Genomic DNA, 19,162 nt, shown 5'->3' on the forward strand with positions numbered 1-19,162 from the left:
AAATCATCGTAGAGAAACTTCGCTGCTGCACCAATGCTTACTCTCTAACATAAATATTTTGTAATCAAATATATATTTCAAACTCGAGTAAGTGAAACTCCATACTGCCATAGAGAACAAATCTAAGAAAATTATTCCATGCAAAGAAAGTTGTTATTTTCTTGAACATAATACCATTCATAACTTTTCTATAGCTGTTTTATATAAGAGAGAGTCTTTGCAGTCACCATACTTATGGATCATTTCTTTTTGAAAAAAATGCAGCAAAGTCCAGTCACTTTCATTCAGATAATTATAGACCATTTCAAATTTAGAGCTGTAATGAATGCAAACTTCATGTATCAGCAGACGAGTACATGTTCGAAAAGATCAACAAATTAAATAAGAAAATGAAAAGCTCTGGCTCTCAAAAGTAGCATAACTGAACTTGTTGAAGGATACATGTAGCGGTTTTTATGATCTAACGCCAAACATGTCGCGTGAAGGAGCCAAATCCAAAGGAAGCGCCCCGATAAACTAACACAAACAAACACACTACCGGAAAGATGGTAAGCTCACACACAAGCGGTACAATATCCTTTGTCTGTGCCTTTCTTCCACCATATATATTTAGGTAGATGTTACATGTGAACGCCACTAACAGAGCCGCCAATGCGAGAGAGAAAGACACATTAGCAAAAAAGTACTTCGTAGGTATCGAGCGGCGGAATTCTTGAACTCTGTAAGGTGAGGTTAAGAGAGACAAAAATAATACCAAAGCTGTAGCGGCACAGGACAATCCAATCACATATGCATGTGAGAAAACTTTGAAAGCAGTCTTATGCAGGAAAACTGGGTTATTATTAGCATCCTTGTCGCCTGGTATGGAGAAACTAGAAGCAAAGACCACAGCCGCTACAAGGCTTGAGTATGTTTTCCCCATCTCCATCAGTTCTCGTTTGCCTTCCTGAACCATATCCTCGTGTTCCTCGTCGAAAAGTTCTCGAGCTGTTTTTTCTTCTTGGTTTCGGCTATACATTAAATCTCTACGGACCAACCCTTTCACCCTCTGCACCCAGTATGAAAGTAATCAAAGTAAATATACAAGCAACTTTATGTACATTGTCCAAATGCCTCTGCACCCAATATGAAAGTAATCAAAGTAGATATACAAGCAACTTTGTATACATTGTGTACGTGCACACGTAAACATATTTTTCTTATCAGATATATGATTATTTCAAAGAACTAATCAATAATTTGAAACTTTGTGTGTAGCTTGTCCTATATTATTTTTTTTTAGTGAAATGGAAGGAGAGACCTCGTATGTTTTACTACAAATGAAATGAGTACAAGAGGGAGGAACATGACGAAAATAATTAAAAAGAAAAGAGAAGAAAAAAAAACGGAGAAGAAAGCATGAAAATGATGGTGAAAGCTAGTTAGCCCAAGAAACAACGCTCAACAAAATTAACTTAGCTTTAGAGTTGATCATAGGCCAGGCCTCGGGCCTAAACTATATTCATTTTTTAGTCGAGCTTCGGGCTGGGATTGACATTTTCTATGCCCAAGCTCGACCAATGATCGGCTCTATTCAGCTTGCATGATTGACCTACATCTTTTGCAAGATTTTTTAAAACAATTTTTTTATCAAATATTATTATTCAACATCAACTTGGTGATCTACAAAGGCTTCTAATCCAAGAAACACCCTAATGATATTGGATAAGAAATGATGAAATTAAAATTGGTAGGTTAGGTGCGCTTTTCTTATCTCAAGTTGTTAATTTTGGTAGTAACATAAAATATATAAGGAAGTCAAAATGTTGGATCAAAAAATTATATATATTGATTGCGTATTGGCTACCAATGTTTACTTTTTAAAAAGAAACATAAGCAGGGCCAGTTATTAATAGGTTGGAGATATTTCCTCATGATACACTTCAAAATTATTGACTGCGGCATGCACAAACACACACATGCGCATGATTGAGTCCATTTTACATAACATTCCTTTATTAAACTTTTTGAAAAAAATTAAATAGAAGAAAGATCAAATGAAACAAAAACAAAGCCCATTTGGAAACATTGAGCAATAACATAAAAAATGATTTTGATACTTCAATCAAGCTTGAAGACCATATATATTATAAAGTATAATAGTCCATTTATATCAACCAGATGGTCAACGGTTTAAGTAACCAAAAATAGTTATGCATGAGATATTCGTGGATGTGGATAAATGGACGACTTCTTAAAATCATTTTGTAATTACCGAGAACATATTTGAGATTTTGCTAATGCCTCTGGTAGCATATTAATGAATCAATTGAACAAAAACCTTAAGTTAATAGAGAAGGGTCAACGATCCATACAAGGGTTGACATATTCTTAGATGATTAGAAGATAAATCCCGTTTTTCTAGCGAACTCTTCTTAAGTAGAGTTGTATGTCAACAATATTAATGAAAAATTCAAAATTGCATATGCAAGTTTAGAATACTTTTTGATACAAATATTCTTTTATGCAAATAAGACATATCAACAATTGAATTGTATGCTACTTTTTCATTTATGAAGCTTAATGGTAGTAGCAAAAATGAATAAAAACTTTTAGCAATCTTACCTCAAACCATTGGAGCTCATATTGCATTTGTGTGGCAGGAAAATTTTTTTTGACAGTTTTGACAGCAGCGAAATGCAAGATGGTTTTTCGTGTTTTTCCTTCAATTTCAGACAACAACCAAGACGGTAAGACTGGATTCGTCTCTCTGGCCATTGACTCTATAATCTCAACAATCTTTTCCTGACCATGCAGAATTGCCACTTGAAGGACATTCCTCCCCTGTGTGTCACGCAATAACGCAGATGCTGGACATACTGTTAAAATTTTCTTTACAAACTCATGAAGGCCAAGTTCTGCACCAAGAATTAAAGGCGATTCATTCCATCGAAGTTCTTTGCTTCCTTGGTTTATTTTATTTTTATTACTTTTTGAAGTTTCGTTTGTATCCGATGAAGTACTATTGCTGATCATGTCTGGTGGAGTTGGGAACCTTTCGCTCGGGGCTGTTGATGGTTTTCTTCCCTTGTCAATAAAATCCCAGTAATTAAGATCTTTAGCCAAATAAGCAATAAGTTCCATAGCTTGTTTATGATTTTTCTTCTGAAGTTCAAGGTCTTGAATTCTGGTGGACACTATCCAATAACAACAGAGGTCAAAATTAATAATTTAATTTTTTTGCGTAAATAATGAAATAACCTAAAAAAATAGATAAGTGTTGATTTTTAATAAACATAAAGTGCTAACACAGTGAGTTTATACAAAAAAATTGAGATTAAAATTCAGAATTTATCATTTATTTGTGAGGTTAATCTATATTCAAGTTATGATCAAGTATATAAAACAAGCTCATAATGAAGCAAGGTTTACCAGAAAAGAGTATGACTTGTATGCTAAAACTCACATGGCTTTAAAATGTTGAAAACAAGTATCCGAGCCCATCTAACTGAAAAAACATATATAGTTCATTAAAATCAACCAAATATAGCATATTATAGATTTACCTCAAACTACGAAACTTATAAAAAGAGCCAATACCTGGAATGCAAGCCAATTCCCACATGTCAAAAAAAGAGGCATAATTAGGTGGGAATTTTCTTCGAGATGCCGTCACAAGCTGTAGACATTCATCATCCTGTATAGCTCCAACATGCCTCATGTTTTATTGTTTAAAAGATGATAAACACATATGAATATAAAGATATCCATATATTGGATTAAAAAGAAAAATTGTGAGTAAATTTTAGTGTGAGAAGTAAAAAATCCCTAGTGAATGTCTCATAATATTTAGGAAATATTTCTTTTGCTGATGCTTGGAATGAAAACAATGATACTGTATTTTTCATAGCGAAAAAGTTGATATATAGATGCCGTTCATTGACACAAGTACGCATGTTTGTGTGTTCACATGCCATGCAGTATTGGGATGGCCGAGGAAATGAGGGCATGATGACAGAAAAGGTTGATTGTTTTGATTTATGATGGAGCACAATTTCTTAATTAATTGTATCTACATGTCATTCTCTTCATAATAAATCTAAAATAAGTGCTGGACATGAATGGTTCCTTCTGCAATATATATTTTCCCTTTTTACTTCTCCCTCCATGCATTCTAGAAGTTGCATTAAGAAGTCAAACAATTTTTCTCCTAAAGATATTTTCATTCTTCTCACCCGTTATGAAGAGAATTCAAACAATTATTCTCTTCATAATAAACAATTTTTCTAGCTGATTTGTAGGTGGGCGCGCGCACACACACATATATATAGTGATAATTCTAATACTCAATATTTTGTATTATTAGCTCCTTTTTTTTTATCATCCCGACTGCATTCTTCCAATGTTCACAACTGCGAGAATATAATTCGACAGGTATCCAATATCAGGCTCGAAAAGAGGGAAGAAAAGCGAGGCGGGGACATGTAAAAAGATTGATTAGGTCATATATGTACAAATTGTTTTAGATTTATATGACAGAAAACGTTAAATGATTATTTATTAGCGCGTGTTTATTTAAGATCTCCTATGTAAACCAGGCACTTGAAACAACAGAAATCCATTCCAAACATCACAAGGATGGGTCCATTAACATATTGTTGGGAAACTCCTAATGATGAACGAAAATCCCTGCTCCCCATGGTTTGGGAAAATGGAAGATCTTATTTTAGAAGAAAATTGGACAGGGGTCACAGCATGCACATATCCAGATTATCCACAAAAGGTTGCCACTTGAGCTCATCCTAGTTATGAATTTATAATCTCACCTTCCCGTCCCTTACAAGGCCAGAGCCCCTTATAAGGTAACTATCTAAGACTTACTAATTTTCACATAAAACCATAAATGCACTTCTTCTGAGAAATATGGTTGTCCATTTTTATAGTCCGCCATCGCCTCATACGTGAAGGTTGATACAAGAGCTAGTACTTGATCTTTACCTTGTATCGTAGATCAGAGGTTTCACGCACTGATGACTTCTCTACAGGCTTTTCATATCTCTCTTCCAAAGGAATCCCTGAAATAGAATAGAAGAAAATGGGACTAAGGTATATGCTAAGTTATGACAAGTTTCATGAATCCCACCATAGTAAGGATCGACAATAAGTAATGGCTTAGGACATGATGTACAAAACAAAACAAGTAATTCCATAGGTAAATAAATCAATTTCTTTACCTAATACCATTTCTTAATTTATGATATCTTATGGCTTTTGGGTGATGGTCATGGCGCTCAGTCTTCCTGAGGCCTACAGTACAGCACCCAGGTACCAGGGAATATTGGAGCAGTTGTGCTATGCTTGCTCAAAGAGATAAGCCAAGGATGATAGGGTTTGTTTTCTCAAAAAGAAAGAAAGCGATAATAGGTTCTGAAATTAGATATTGTTGATATTGAATGTTCACATCGAGGTTATTTTTTAGGTAATCGATGGCAAAGGAGAATATGATGGCACAATTAATTTTCAATATCCCATTAAAATCAGAGACTTCTATTTTCTCTCCAAACCACTACAAATAGGAAAAAGAGAGAGTAGAGTGCTAACATTGATAGATGAGGGATTCAATAGGCCCAAGGTGAGGTTGGAATGCCTCCGGAATGGTCACCATTAGCTGTAAAGGCGTGACAGCGTTTGAATTCCGACGAGTCATCAGGTCTGGATACTTTTTTGCTATCTCCAATGCCAGCTCTACAAAACATGTACAGGAACAAGCAATGAGTGGCGCCGAATCTCTAATAAAAAGTATTGTGCTTCTTAAAAAACATAGATTATGTTTCCATTAAAAAAAGAAGAAGCAGCGGCAACATAGATTATATGACTGATGGAGGTTCGGTTCAACATCATGCCATAGAAGCCACAGTTAGCTTCTATATATATTTCATAAAGAAATTAACAATGGTATATCATTTTGCAGCGAGTGAGGCAACAAATAAAGAGGGCTCAGCATCAAATACGAGAGAGCAGCAGAGAGATGGTACTTTGCCAAAACAAACAAACAAACAAAAAAAAGTGCGTGGTACCGGGTGCCTTGCCCATGACGGCACAATGCAACATGTTGGCGCCGTCCTCCCTCCTTGCAGCGACGTCCTCCCTCCTTGCAGTCGCGTTAACGTTGCTGCCGTGCCTCACCAGGTTCCAGAAGATTTGCCTCTGTCCGAACAGCGCGGCCTTGTGCAGCGGGATCTCCTGCTGCTTGTTCGCGGCCCGGAGCAGGTTGCTGTCCTTTCTGACCAATGCCTCCACCACGGTCTCATCTCCCTTCTCCACCGCCACATGGAGGGCTGTGTCGCCATTAAAATTCGTGTCGTCCAGTTTCTCCGGTGGCATGTTCTCCAACAGCTTGATCGCGAGCTTGCTGTTCCCGCAGGCGATCACCACGCTGAGCACCGGGTCCTCCGATAGGTTCACAGGTCCCTCAACATGCTTCAGCAGCTCCCGCAAGTTGTCATGCCGTATAGCATCGTTCACGGCGTCGTACGTTTGGAGGATATCCTTCTCCAGAAATTTGGAAAGGGTGTCCTCTGCATCCGCTGCAGAGGAAGCAGGCCTGCCTCCACCTGGACTGCCCATGATGGTGCCCCTTGCAGAGAAAGCAGCAGGCTTGCCCATGATGGTGCCCTCTACAGAGAAAGCAGCATGCATGCCTCCACCTGGACTGCCCATGGTGGTGCCCTCTACAGAGAAAGCAGCAGGCTTGCCCATGATGCTGCCCTCTACAGAGAAAGCAGCATGCATGCCTCCACCTGGACTGCCCATGGTGGCGCCTCCAACAGGAAAAGCAGGTGGCATGCCTCCATCTGGACTGCCCATGATGGTGGAGGTTTCAAAGGGAAGGTGGTAAAAGCTCTTGCTTCTGGATGGCATGAAATAGAGCATTATATAGACATGACAAAAGGTGATTTCGATTGGATGCCTTACTTCCTTCTTCTGCTAATTTGCTTGCAGTTGGAGGATTAATGCAAGGTGCATGTGCATGCTGTCGGATTCTGTGAGGGCTAGGCGCCGTTCCTTTCGTAAAAGTCTCTTCAGCAAGAAATGCTGCCAAGCCACACGAAGCCAAGCCGTTCTTAACTTATGGGAGTGGTTCAAATTAGCTACTTGGTTTGTTTCTAAGAGACCTAGGTATTCAATTTAAATTCTCTTCCCATTCCGCATAAATCAAGAATTTATCAAGCGTAATTTACTAGAGAGGGTTTCTCCCAGGGATTACTCCCCGTGAATTTTCTTCTCTTAAGATCAAGGTTAATTAGATGTAATCTCTGATAATGTCAGCAAGGTCTGGAGAATCCTTGGAAGACTGCTTCTTCCCCTTGCAATCCTCCACGCTAAGAGCAATACTGAAATCCACCTTCTTACCCTCGGACACCGCATCACGATTCTCACTAGAGTCATTCCCAGAAAGCTCTTCGAAGTAATCTATATGATGGTCCCCAGAAATTACGAACCATTTACCGAACTCCATATTCGTTTCTTGAAGAGCTCTAAATGATATCACACTTAGATTCCGTAACAAGGACAATTAGATTCCACAATAAGGTCCTTAACAGGTTGCCTCTTGGCTGCCAAGTCGAGACCTCTGATGCTCCATACTTCCATGTAATGAGCAACGTCACCAACACAGAGACCAACGGCCTCCCGTAAAAGCAAAGAGCATCAGGACAAAAAGAAAAAGAAAAAAAGATGCTAACTACAAAACATGACAGAAGGGACCAGCAACAGAATACGCAAATTCTTCCTCTTTTTCTTTCTTAAGACAGGAAGGAAGGAATAGCCACTGTAGCCAGATCTAAATATTTGGACGCTTATTATCCAAGACTTCAATCCTTTTTCAGCTACTCTCTCAGTTCCCATTTTGGTTTCCTGTTTTTCTTTTCATGAATTTTCCTTTTTTGTTTTGAGGAACGATGGAGGAAGTGACATTCTTCCCCCATTCTTATTAATCAAGGTAGCATGCGTGGGAAAGAGAGAGAAATCTGTAAATAAAGAGTGTGATAAAGATTGGAGAGAGGAAAAATGAGATCAAATTAGCCTGGTAATAATCAATTGGTCCTGGAGCAAAATCTGAAGCTTCATGTTGCTCTCAATCACCTTGCCCGTGCATAAATTTCCCCCGATGCGGAAAGTGCAAATAATTTCTTTTTGGAAAATATCGCATTATTCATTGCCTAACCAGGCATTAAGTAAGAATTTTCTTTGCCAAAAAATTCCACAAGAACAAATATATATAATTTTTTTAAAAGAAAAAGATAAGAGAAGGGAGAGCCACCTGCACCCTAATTAGCCACGTGATCATTAGGACAACCCCCAACTTATATACATAATAAAGCCTAAGTTAGTTGTCAATTCCATCTTTTAACTCAAGGAGATCAAAATTGCTAGTTTAGGAAAATACCAATTTAGACCTGGCAAACTAGGAATTTCTGCAGCAAACACATGCATCTTCAATGGTGTTTCTCACTGAAATTTTTGAATTCGATCGTAACAAAGTTAATTTAAATTTACAGTAACATATATAGAATTAACTAGATTTGCTTCAAACTTTCGTCTAGATCATTTCCATGCGAACTGATTCTACTAAAGCTCGTCCCTTTATACCAAAATATTTGTAAGCTTTATTTTTGGAGAAACATGTGCAGCCAGTGGAATGAGTTAAAAGCTGTGCCTCTTGAATAATAGTATAATAGTACAAAGATCCATTTGTCAATTGAGCAACTAACAAGATGAAGTCGATGTAGCCAAAAAACAGGTGGAAGATAAATTCCTTTTTACGAGAGATGGAGGATATATTTCTTAAGATAACTGATCTCCCATTAATGTTTTGTTGAGAATGTTCAAATGGCAAGCATTCAATTGTCCAAGTTATTTTCGTTTCCGTATTCATCTATTTGTCGGAATTGTTTGAAGGGTATCAAACTTATTCCATCATGCGATTATTTTTAAACAACTGGTTAGGGGTGCAAATGGGTTAGGTCGGGTTGGGCTGAGATCCGACCTGATCCGATTTCTTGTTCGGATCCTAATTTTGAACCCAGACCCGACCCGACTAAAGATCGGATCGGATCCACGGCTATAATTTTTGACCCAATGGGTCATTCGGGTCGAGTCGGGTCCATGTATAACTCGGACCCAACCCAAAAAATTCGGATCCGGATCGGGTCCGAGTCCGGTCCGGGGTGCGCGAAAGAATGATTGATCTCATTTCGCGATATGAACCGTTGGATCTTAGTTCGCTCAAATCTCCAAGCACTCTAAACTCTCTTTTTTGGGCTAAAAAACTCCTCCCCTGCTTCGGCTGCAGTCTGTGGGCCTGCAGGCCCAAAGAGGTAATATGGGCTCGGGTCGGGTCGGATCTGGTCGTTGGATAAACGATCCAAAATTGACCCGAAAGACAACGAGTCGGGTCGGATCTGGGTCAGATTGAGATTCAATAAACTCAGACCCAACCCGAAAAATAGAAAAAATTCATTTTTAGAACCCGACCCAGCCCCACGGATCCTCCAATTCGGATCGGATTGGGTCTAGCCGGGTCGGGTCACGGGCCAACCCGACCCATTTGCAGCTTTACAACTGATGCCAAGCATCAAATATCTTCCCAACTTACGAGTCCTCACAATGAATACACCTTTTGCTTCACAATTCATCAACTGTCATTCATCTGCCAAGTAATTAGTTTATTTGATTATTATCATATCGATGTATAAATATGGCGGTAATCATTTATCTAATTAATTAAAACTCTTAAGCAACTTGGTTGGGTTTTAATTTTATATGGCACCTACCAATGATAATATTTTCTATGTGGTCATTTGAAGAGAAAAACTGCTCTTAGTTACTTCTATGACTTGTATTTATGTCCATGAATTTATATTCTTATCGGTATCTATCGGCCTTACAACGCAGAGACAAGCATAGATTGTGTTTATGAGTGTGGGCGGACGACTTCAGGACTTCGGCAACTTATTTTTCCTAGAGAATCAAAAACAATTTTAGACCGAGGGAATCAGTGATAGATGTGTAATAATCTATCATTCCAGTAAATAAGTGATGTTAATTACCCCTTCTTCAAAAATAGCTAAGTCGGCATTCTGTGAAGATTATCATGATCTACCAGCAATATTTACAGTTCCTCCAGTGAGGAAGTTTTCATAATGAGATTGCACTAAGACCAAATCTTAATAGATATGAACAACTTCCCTTATGCTACAAATAAACAGTCAAGTAGAATAGAAATTCAGATTGATCCAACACAGACTACAGAACGTGGAAAAGGCACAACCAGACTGAACGAACAACCATAGTTCAGATGTTCATAAACCATTTTTTCCTGATTTTCTTTCCTTCTCTACTTTACTTCATGCAGCTGCTTCTTTCACAGATTTTTGTAAGACAACTAGTTGAAGGTGGATCAATCTCTCCCTTGAAGAGACCACATGGTTATGTATTTTGTCAACAAAGATGTTCAATCACAGGATAGAACTGGAGTTTACTTTCATATCTTATCATGTGGTTGGAGCACTTTAGGCTTTTACTTGTAAACAAGTTTAGTAGTTGCTCTAAATCAATCAATCAAAAATTGTAAAAATCTTAAGGGAATTTACCCAAGTGCCTTACTCATATTAGCAATATTTTAGACTTGGCACCAAATTGCTTATAACACAATCCAGATTTCATTTAATAGCTGAACTCCAGAACATAGCTCCCACCGATATCATTATCCCCTTCAGCCATTAGATTAGGTTGCTTTCCATCTCCTATCGTCCTCCCACATTTGTTAGGACAATTCTTTGGTTTAAATCTGGGAATTTTCAATTTTAAACACAGATAATCTGTATCTGAGAGTTGTGAGAATCTTTAGAGTAAGATACTACCATTGTAACAGAATTCAGAAATGACTTATCCAAACTAAAACCTAGAAAAACATATACATTCTTTATACTCAACTACCACCATTCAGGCAATGTAAAAAAAAGGCAACTTCTTTTCTCATTATCCATGTAAATGAAATAGAAGGTCCACACAAAATAATTGCATTGGGAACAGAAAATGGATTTCAGATTGAATTAATTAGTTTTGCTTATATTCCTCAATGCATTAATATATTGATGGAGAAATTAACTAGGTCATGGAGAACAAGGATGCATGAATAGCTGCACCTTTATGTTTGAATGATACTCATCTTCAACGGGCTTCAGCAAATATAATAGAGTTTATCAGATTTGCTGTATAACTAATTGTTTCACAATTAACTTATGTACAGACATAAAAAACATTCATATTTCTCTATAGTTGAAAATTTAATATTTAGCACTGATTTGGACTTGCAAATCAAAACCAGTGCTCACTTTATTAAAAAAAAAAGAGAGATTTATATACTAAGAATCTTGTATGTCATGCCTCTAATCTACAATAGTAACAATGTTAGCCAAAGCTTATTCCTGTGTTCAAACGTCGTATGTCACTGTTCCACAAGAGGTTGCTGGCTGACGAAGTGTGACATTACAGATGGCACCATTTGCTGAAAGTATACAAACTGTTCTAGGACCTTGCTGTGAGAATGCCATGATTTTAGAAGCCACGTCCTGCCAAAACAAAACAAAGACCATGCGATGAATATAGATTTATCTTTAAGCAAACAAAAATGTTTTCTAAAGAATTGCAGAGCACACTCTTAAAGATGGGACAGATTAGAGAAAATTGAATGTATAGTGTAGTAAACAGTGTTTCAGCACCTCACATAATCAAGGAAAATTGCATCTTTTTCTAAGTATCAAGAAAGTGTTCATTGAAACCCATAACATATATTACGGTGTAGTGACAATTAAAGAAACAAAGAACTTATGATAGATGAAAGGACAATTAGAAGTGTGACCAGCAAAATTTTCAGCATATTGTCTTACCTCTAAGTAGGCTAAGGTAACTTGTATAGAAATTGCTTAACAAGATTTGTACAGTTATATTCTATGAAAGTGAACTAAACAAGTTGCATAATGGTGAAACAAATTATGGTGAGGTTAATATAGCGAAAAGCAAGAAATTTTGCAATGCGAGCTATCAGTGGTGAATTGACGTTTGACAGGATAACAGGTTTGTCTAAGTTTTAATGCATAGAGTGGCTGGATCTATTATCCTAATCCTATTTACCAAAACTCTAAGACGACAAAGTCGGGAAAAGAGAGAGTCATTTTCAGGTTAGAGAAAGTTGCAAAATCAGCTGACAAAACACCCTGATTCTCTGAAATAACCAAACCAAGGACTCGTTTATATGTTGGTACAGTCTTGAAAGTCTTTGACAAATTGTTATGTTCAGACAGGTTTGGGAAGGTCCAGTCTTAGTATAAAAGACAACAGACCAACAAGAAGAAACAATTAGGGTGGACCTGTCAATGCATCTAGACATAACAAGTATTCCAATGTAAGGTAGCAGTATAGGTATTGACATACTTTGTTTTAATCCTCATATCCACATATTCGTATAGTATGATTGTAGGAATTTGTAGATATTTTGTTTAACTATGGAAATGACCGCATATGTGACGAATATACCATCCTTCACTTCTATTTCTGGTGCTACCCATTCACCTACTTTGACAGCATAACATCTTATAACCCTACTATATATACAGAATCAACAAGGATATCATGTCTAACTCCAACAGTAATCTATGAAAACAGATCTTCCTAATTATCTATTACCCAATTTAAAAGCAGAGGTTAGTAACTAGACCCTCAATTTCACTTACTACGACCACTAAGGTAGGTTGACTTCTGAGATTTCTTAAACTACATCGGTCTCACAGTTTACCAACCAAGAAGTGTTATAGATCACTTAAATAAGTCAGGATCAAGAAGGTTCCACCTCCTATGCTAGTTGGTATAACTTCAAACAGAACCTGACTCAACCACAGGTGGGCCAACCCTTATGACCCGACTAGTTTAACTCACAAAAATATAGTTCAACCAACCCTGTCAAGCCCACCTGAATATAACCTACAGCAGACATCTAACTCGATGAATAGGTCTTCAAGATTTTGCTCTGCAAGTGAACTATGAGCATGAAGATCCTCTGTCTAGTTTGATTGCTAGTTGAAGCAAGAAGCATAGGAGGGCTGAGGGTTGGCACTCATTAACAACACAGGCTGTCATTGCTCAAGAGTGGTAGTTCACAATAAAGAATATATGGAGAGGGGGAGAGGGGGGTGGGGGAAGGGGAGAGGGAGAGGGAGAGGGAGAGAGGGAGAGAGAGTATCACTAGATTCTAGCATTACAAGCCTTCATAAGTCATTACAGGTTAAGATCTAGGATAAGCAACCTTTATTAGATAGAAGGGCCATATTATGGCGAACGAGGAAAAACAAGGATATGCCTTTGACACTTCAAATATTACAATCATTCAATGTAATTATCCTTTTAAAATCTTATCTTGGCCATTGGATAAATACCAATAGATGGAAGCAATCCATCACTTTACTACACAAACCTTGTAACCTAGGCTTGCAGCAATAACTTGGACAATTTAATCGAATTGTTGGCATGATGGTCTCATAGGCTTGATTTATTCAACCATAGTATAGCACCAAACCAAACTATGGCTTTGACTTAAGCTTGACACTTCCATATTCATGCTAAGAAGCTTGACAAAAGCCATCCTGGAACTAAATATGTAGCCGGCCAAGAACTGATCCACCCGATTCTGGTCATTTTTATGTCATCAAACGAACCTTTTGGCAGGAGTACAGTCAATTCCTCCACATTTCAAATCCTCCTTCCTTCTCACGATAAATCAAAAACCATTGTATGGTTCCTTCTCAGAAATTACAAAATAATAGTCTTTAAGATTTTAATTGACTAGTCTTGGCTGCACTTTTACTGTAAGACAGTAGCAGTTTATCTAAAACAAGTACTGGTCAGGGCATATATAGGTTTTTTGATTCCTGATGGTAAACAAATAGGTGCAATCTGCCAACATGTAAAACAAATACTTTAACAGTTCAAGTTACATCCTTAAAACACTGAATTTATGCACTAGAAACAACGGTCAGAAGCTCTGATTTCAGCTGGAACAAATGATTTTTGATTTCAGCCATTTTAGCAGTTTGGCCTTTTCAACTGAAAATTTAAAGAGATTAAAAAAAACATATATTGAAATTAATAAAAAGAATAAAGAGAAGAAGAATAAATCAAGATAATGTAAATTAGACATCTTCTTAAAATTTAGGAAAAATCATGAAAATAACATGTTTAAGCCGCAATGTTTAAAGTGTAATATGTCATTAAATTATTTAATAGCAATCTAATATACGATGATACAATGCTTATGAGTTTTGAGCCCTCTGACAATTGAAATATGCCAAAAGATTTAGTTCTCTAAATCTATTTGAAATTAATACTGCAATGCTTCCAAACTTGCAAAATTAAGTTTTCTCCTAAAGAAAAAATTCTACCATATTTAAGGAAATGAAGAAATAGTAAAAAGCTTATATAAACAACTCCTACATGGAGTACATTTGGCTGCAGCAGTTAATTTCATCTAAAACCCTTGAATTGACCCCATCTTTGGATAAGCTGGCACTAAGATTTGGATGATGCTTCAAACCATTTATCAAACAGAACGTTCATACATACTGACCCAACACGTCTTTCTTTCCCGGCAACAGACACACTGAGAACTGCTTCAGGATCAACTCCTTGTCCCCTTCCTTTTCTTTATGAATAAAGGATCCAAAGCATCAAGTTGATGGGCATGAAAATAGAAAAATAATAAAACTTATTGAATTTACTGAAATTGAAGGGAACATATTATGGGGAAAACAGATATGTAACGTGTCTCCCTCTCTTCTTTGGTCAGTTTGATCCTGCAATTAGAGCTTAAAAATGTACAAAGAGATAAACTAGCATCAGTTTTTATACGCTTGCCTCTCCAGCTTTAACAGTAATAACATGTGGAGTAAAAGCGATCCCTGAAGATCCTGAAATTACAAAGAATAGTAATATTAGTTAATTTAGGCCAGAATATGGAAAAATATTTTAGAACTGGAAACATCAAGACATTAATGACTGAAAATTAAAAAAACAATGATGTAAATAAAGAAAACAAAAAAGTTAGGTCTAATAAGACCTATGGTAAAATGCTAACTAAAATAAAGTTCTGGTCTTGATATATTGCTTGCATTTTATCTCTAGCCATATCCCAAAAATAGAAACTTGAGTAGTTTGAGAGAGCACCATGCAGACTATAGAAAGGCCAATAGTTATCTCATTGATTACAAGAGATCATCAAGAAAAAATGAAAATATAAAAGAAAAAGAGATATGATAGATACAACATATTTGCAAGACCTATTAACACAATGAAATTTGAGGAAGTTTCAACACATGCTCAAAGCAAAAAATCTTGATTTAGATTGGCAGAAATTAGCATTGCAATAATCAAAGTTTGCCATACCGTACCAATACCAAACCAGTACACAATACGAAGAGTGTACCGACACTCGATATGCCAAACCGTATACCGTACCGAGTGCACTGATAATATAATAGGATGGTACTGGTACGGGATCTGGTATCAATATGGCAAATCTTCGCAAAAATACATCAAGATGGATATGCATAAGATACTCCAATTAGCTCATGTTTTAAGACTCAAATACTTATGCACAAGACAGTATACCAAACTAGAATTCTTTCATGAAGACCAATATAAGATGTGTTGTAAAATGAGCTAGTTAGAATTTAAGGAACACATCTAATTGTAGCAATTCTTTTCATATATGAATGATAAATCACGGATCAATACACTTTATAAGAGCAAAAAGAGGTAGCATAATAATTACCCAGGGCATCAAATTTTTGCTTCTTTCCTGATCCCGGAGGGCGGCCCCAGTGCTTAGCTCCCGGATCTGACATTGGACTATTATAGTACCCCGAAACGGAAGGTCTAGGAATTAAAGCCAAAGCCATGCTACCATCAGGTCCATATTTTCTTGGCTTTCCTTCTTTTTTCTTCATTGGCTCACCCATGTTAAGCACACCACTTGGTCTAGTCCCCGACATACCATCGCCATGATACAAAGAGACAGGTGAATCCATGGGTTTCGTTACCAAAGAAGTCATAGTATTGAAGGATAACCGATTCCATGCATCGTTCCTTCTGAATTTGGAACTACCATGGACCATTTGGTGCTGCAGCTCCATAGGAATTGCTCTCCACCATCATCCCCAGAGGCTGGGACGAGTTCAGTCTACCATCCATTCTTCAAAACCCTAAATACCAATGCGCTACCTCTTTTCGTGGCACTACCACTAAATCTTACGTCTTCTCAGTACAGAATAATACTGTACCATAGACTGAACGAAAAGCCCTCTTTAAATCACATCTGCAGCCCCGAACAGACGCCTTCAGTGAAAAGAAGAAACTCTACACAAAATTTCCAGAAAAATAAGACGCAAATTCCATGCAGAAAAAGGAAATTAACTGAAAGAGCATATCAGCATTACATCTCCGCTAAATCTTCTCCATTTACCCACCCGCATATATGATGCATTGCATCAACCCAAATTCTGCTATCAATTTTCTTAAAGAAAAAAAGAAAGCCTCCTATCCATAAAATCCACAAAAAAAAAAAAAAGGAATGATAATAAACGGCAAAAGGGGAAACTGAGAACATGACACTGCCTCAAAATTGATCGATGCCGCGAACGTGAAGAAGCGCTAGAGTTTTCAGAGCGTGCCGAAAATTTATCATTATCAAAATGGATCAAAAACATACTTACTTGATCGGATTACATCACTAGCCGTAAGAATAATTACAAAATTAAAAAAACGCTGGTTGATCATAACTCAAAAGCCCCTATTGTCAGAAAGAATATAGAGAAAGATCAATGATTTTTTTTCTTTATATGATGTTCTCCTTGTTCTCTTATTATTTTTCTGTTTTGCAACTACCCGCATATATAGAGGCAGAAAGTAATTAACTGGGTAGTTATGAGATATTCAATAGATATCATTGAAGGGTTGTTCCTCTTCAAATAAACTGGATCGAGTCAATCCATCATGGACAGATTGACCTGACTCCAAAAACGGGTTAACTTGACCTCCAAGCCAAAGAAAAGAAAAAAATCCTAATTCTTCCATCTTTTCTTCGCCACCAAACCGGCGCCGCACCACATTGCACCCAGTCGTGGAATTGGGGAAAACACTAGGAAACGAAAGTAAGTATTCTTGGTAGAGAAGGGAAAAAAAAAAATTATCCAGATGGAGAGCTCGAGCTTCGCATAGATTTATAATTTAATTTGGTATTGTTTTAGATTTATATCAACGAATTTAGGCATGTTTTATTATAATATATTATTTAATTATAACTTTGCCAGCTTTCCGGAGTTCAAAATAACTTTATATATATAACATAATTATTATGATATGTTAATATTTTTCTCAGGTTTGGTCATGCCTCCCTCGAGGCCAGAGAGGGCCCAGAGGGGGATGGGAGAAGTAACGATTTTGGCGGGGGGTGGGTTCGTTGGGAGTTGGGACCAGGGAGAGTTTGTTCTCTCTGAAAACCAAGTCAAAGCCCAACTATTTTGGGCATTTCGCTTTTGGAGCCCAAGGCTCGTCCATGGGCCTAAACTATTTTAGGGTCTGGATCAAGTTATCGAATGCCCTCGAGTCCCATTAGTGTTTGGATAAGCTTACCTAATAATCTCCCCGGAACCGGTGTTAAACCGGTTTTCAAGCCCATATAACGTGGGTCTGTGTTATTAAACCGGTTTGAGGTCTTGCTATCAAACCCGGTTCACCTCGTTAACTTGGGGAGGATTCGTAGGCTGTGAAAGAGACAATAATATTTACTATTTGATGATCAACAGCCATCCATCAAATATTCGTTAAAATATTATGAACGAGGATCCTAACATTATGTTAAAATTCAAGTAATCAATAGCTAATTTCTCTCTTGAATCGACTTTTTTTCTTAGAAAAGATCCCGGATTCAAATTTTAGTGGCGTCAAACTTAGAGAATGTACGCTAACAATTGATGTGCTCATACGTAGATCTTGCTACAGTGCTAAGTCTCATCCATCACATGTGCAGTTTGCTGAATCCTGATCCTATCCTTTTGCTATGCAATGGAAATAATGTGCAATATTCATAACATGTTAATTTTCTCTATTAGATAGCACAAAAGCTTAGGCTTAAGTGCTGACTTGTCATGATTTATGCATCTAATTTTGACGGCTACAGATCCTCTATGGTTCATATTTTACCCTACAAAGAGTTGCGCATGCTCGGATAGCTGCCTCACTGCTCATCTTACAGGCTCTCTGAACCTCACATTTACCTCATCGTTGGTTTCTCTAACACACGGTTGAGAGATTGTACGAAAGCCTCCCCATTCCTACATTAATAATAAGATGGTCACCGATCAACAAGTACAGTATTTTACGGTACCAAACATGCACGTAACGAAGACTCGTCCCATAAGACCCGGGACATAACTCCACCGCAAAGGCCCGATGCCACTGAAGGATGACAACCGGCAACGCGTCCACGCCCAGCCCTTTCATTTCTGTGAGTAACACCACCATAGCTTCACTAATTGTGCTGTTCCACGGCACACGGATACAAATCTTTCATTTGTCACAACACCCTATTGATTCTGTCTATGGTGCATCATTCTGCACAAAATAAAGTAGACAACTAAGTTATTTCCTCTTTACGAAAAAGAAACTAATGTTCATGGCTGAAAATCTTTGGTCTATGATTTATTCAATATTTGCCATCTGATGGCATATGATTTGATGACTATTTCGTATATTTAAGTGCTAGCTCGGTACTATTAGTTTCTTTAGTTCTAAAAGAGAACATGAGGGATGCAACATGCCCATAGCTAGTGAGCATGCCAGATGGTACGTCGGCGCTATCCATTCTATAGCTATGTAATTTTTGTGTAAATAAAGAAAAATAAAGTTGTTATTCAGTTTTTGATGATTCTTCTTAATTGTTAAGTGTCTGGATTGTAGTATCCGAGAAAGAGTTTAATTGAATATGCATAAGAGTTAGGAAGACGGGTCACAACCATCCTATGAAAAAGATGATATGTGATGTAATTATGTAAAGGGGTTAATACTGAAT

At 37.3% G+C, this 19,162-nt stretch overlaps 1 protein-coding gene and 1 pseudogene across 1 annotated transcript; both read right to left on the minus strand.

Annotated features, from left to right (window-relative positions):
* Positions 1–309: 309 nt before the first annotated feature.
* On the minus strand, positions 310–6,879 carry LOC103711820 (uncharacterized). The gene is made up of 7 exons (XM_089929752.1): positions 6,057–6,879; positions 5,581–5,724; positions 4,978–5,054; positions 3,580–3,676; positions 3,446–3,487; positions 2,605–3,176; positions 310–1,048 (listed from the first exon to the last, which is right to left on the minus strand). The coding sequence occupies exons 1-7, from the start codon at positions 6,844–6,846 to the stop codon at positions 461–463; spliced, it is 2,310 nt and encodes a 769-aa protein (XP_089785878.1). The 5' UTR covers positions 6,847–6,879; the 3' UTR covers positions 310–460.
* A 4,554-nt stretch (positions 6,880–11,433) lies between these two features.
* Positions 11,434–16,965, minus strand: LOC149768133 (AT-hook motif nuclear-localized protein 10 pseudogene; annotated as a pseudogene).
* Positions 16,966–19,162: the final 2,197 nt, after the last annotated feature.

This window comes from Phoenix dactylifera, chromosome 3 (assembly GCF_051530095.1).
Source record: "Phoenix dactylifera cultivar Ajwa chromosome 3, Ajwa_hap1_PhDact_Kaust_v1.1, whole genome shotgun sequence".
Classification (NCBI taxonomy): Eukaryota; Viridiplantae; Streptophyta; class Magnoliopsida; order Arecales; family Arecaceae; genus Phoenix; species Phoenix dactylifera.

Excerpts from the sequence above, each read along its gene's own strand:
- LOC103711820 (XM_089929752.1), bottom strand. The coding sequence starts at position 6,846 with ATGGGCAGTCCAGATGGAGGCATGCCACCTGCTTTTCCTGTTGGAGGC. Across the intron at positions 3,488-3,579 it reads GGAATTGGCTTGCATTCCAG|TTAGATGGGCTCGGATACTT; the intron begins GTATTGGCTCTT and ends ATGTTTTTTCAG. Across the intron at positions 1,049-2,604 it reads ATGAGCTCCAATGGTTTGAG|AGGGTGAAAGGGTTGGTCCG; the intron begins GTAAGATTGCTA and ends TACTGGGTGCAG.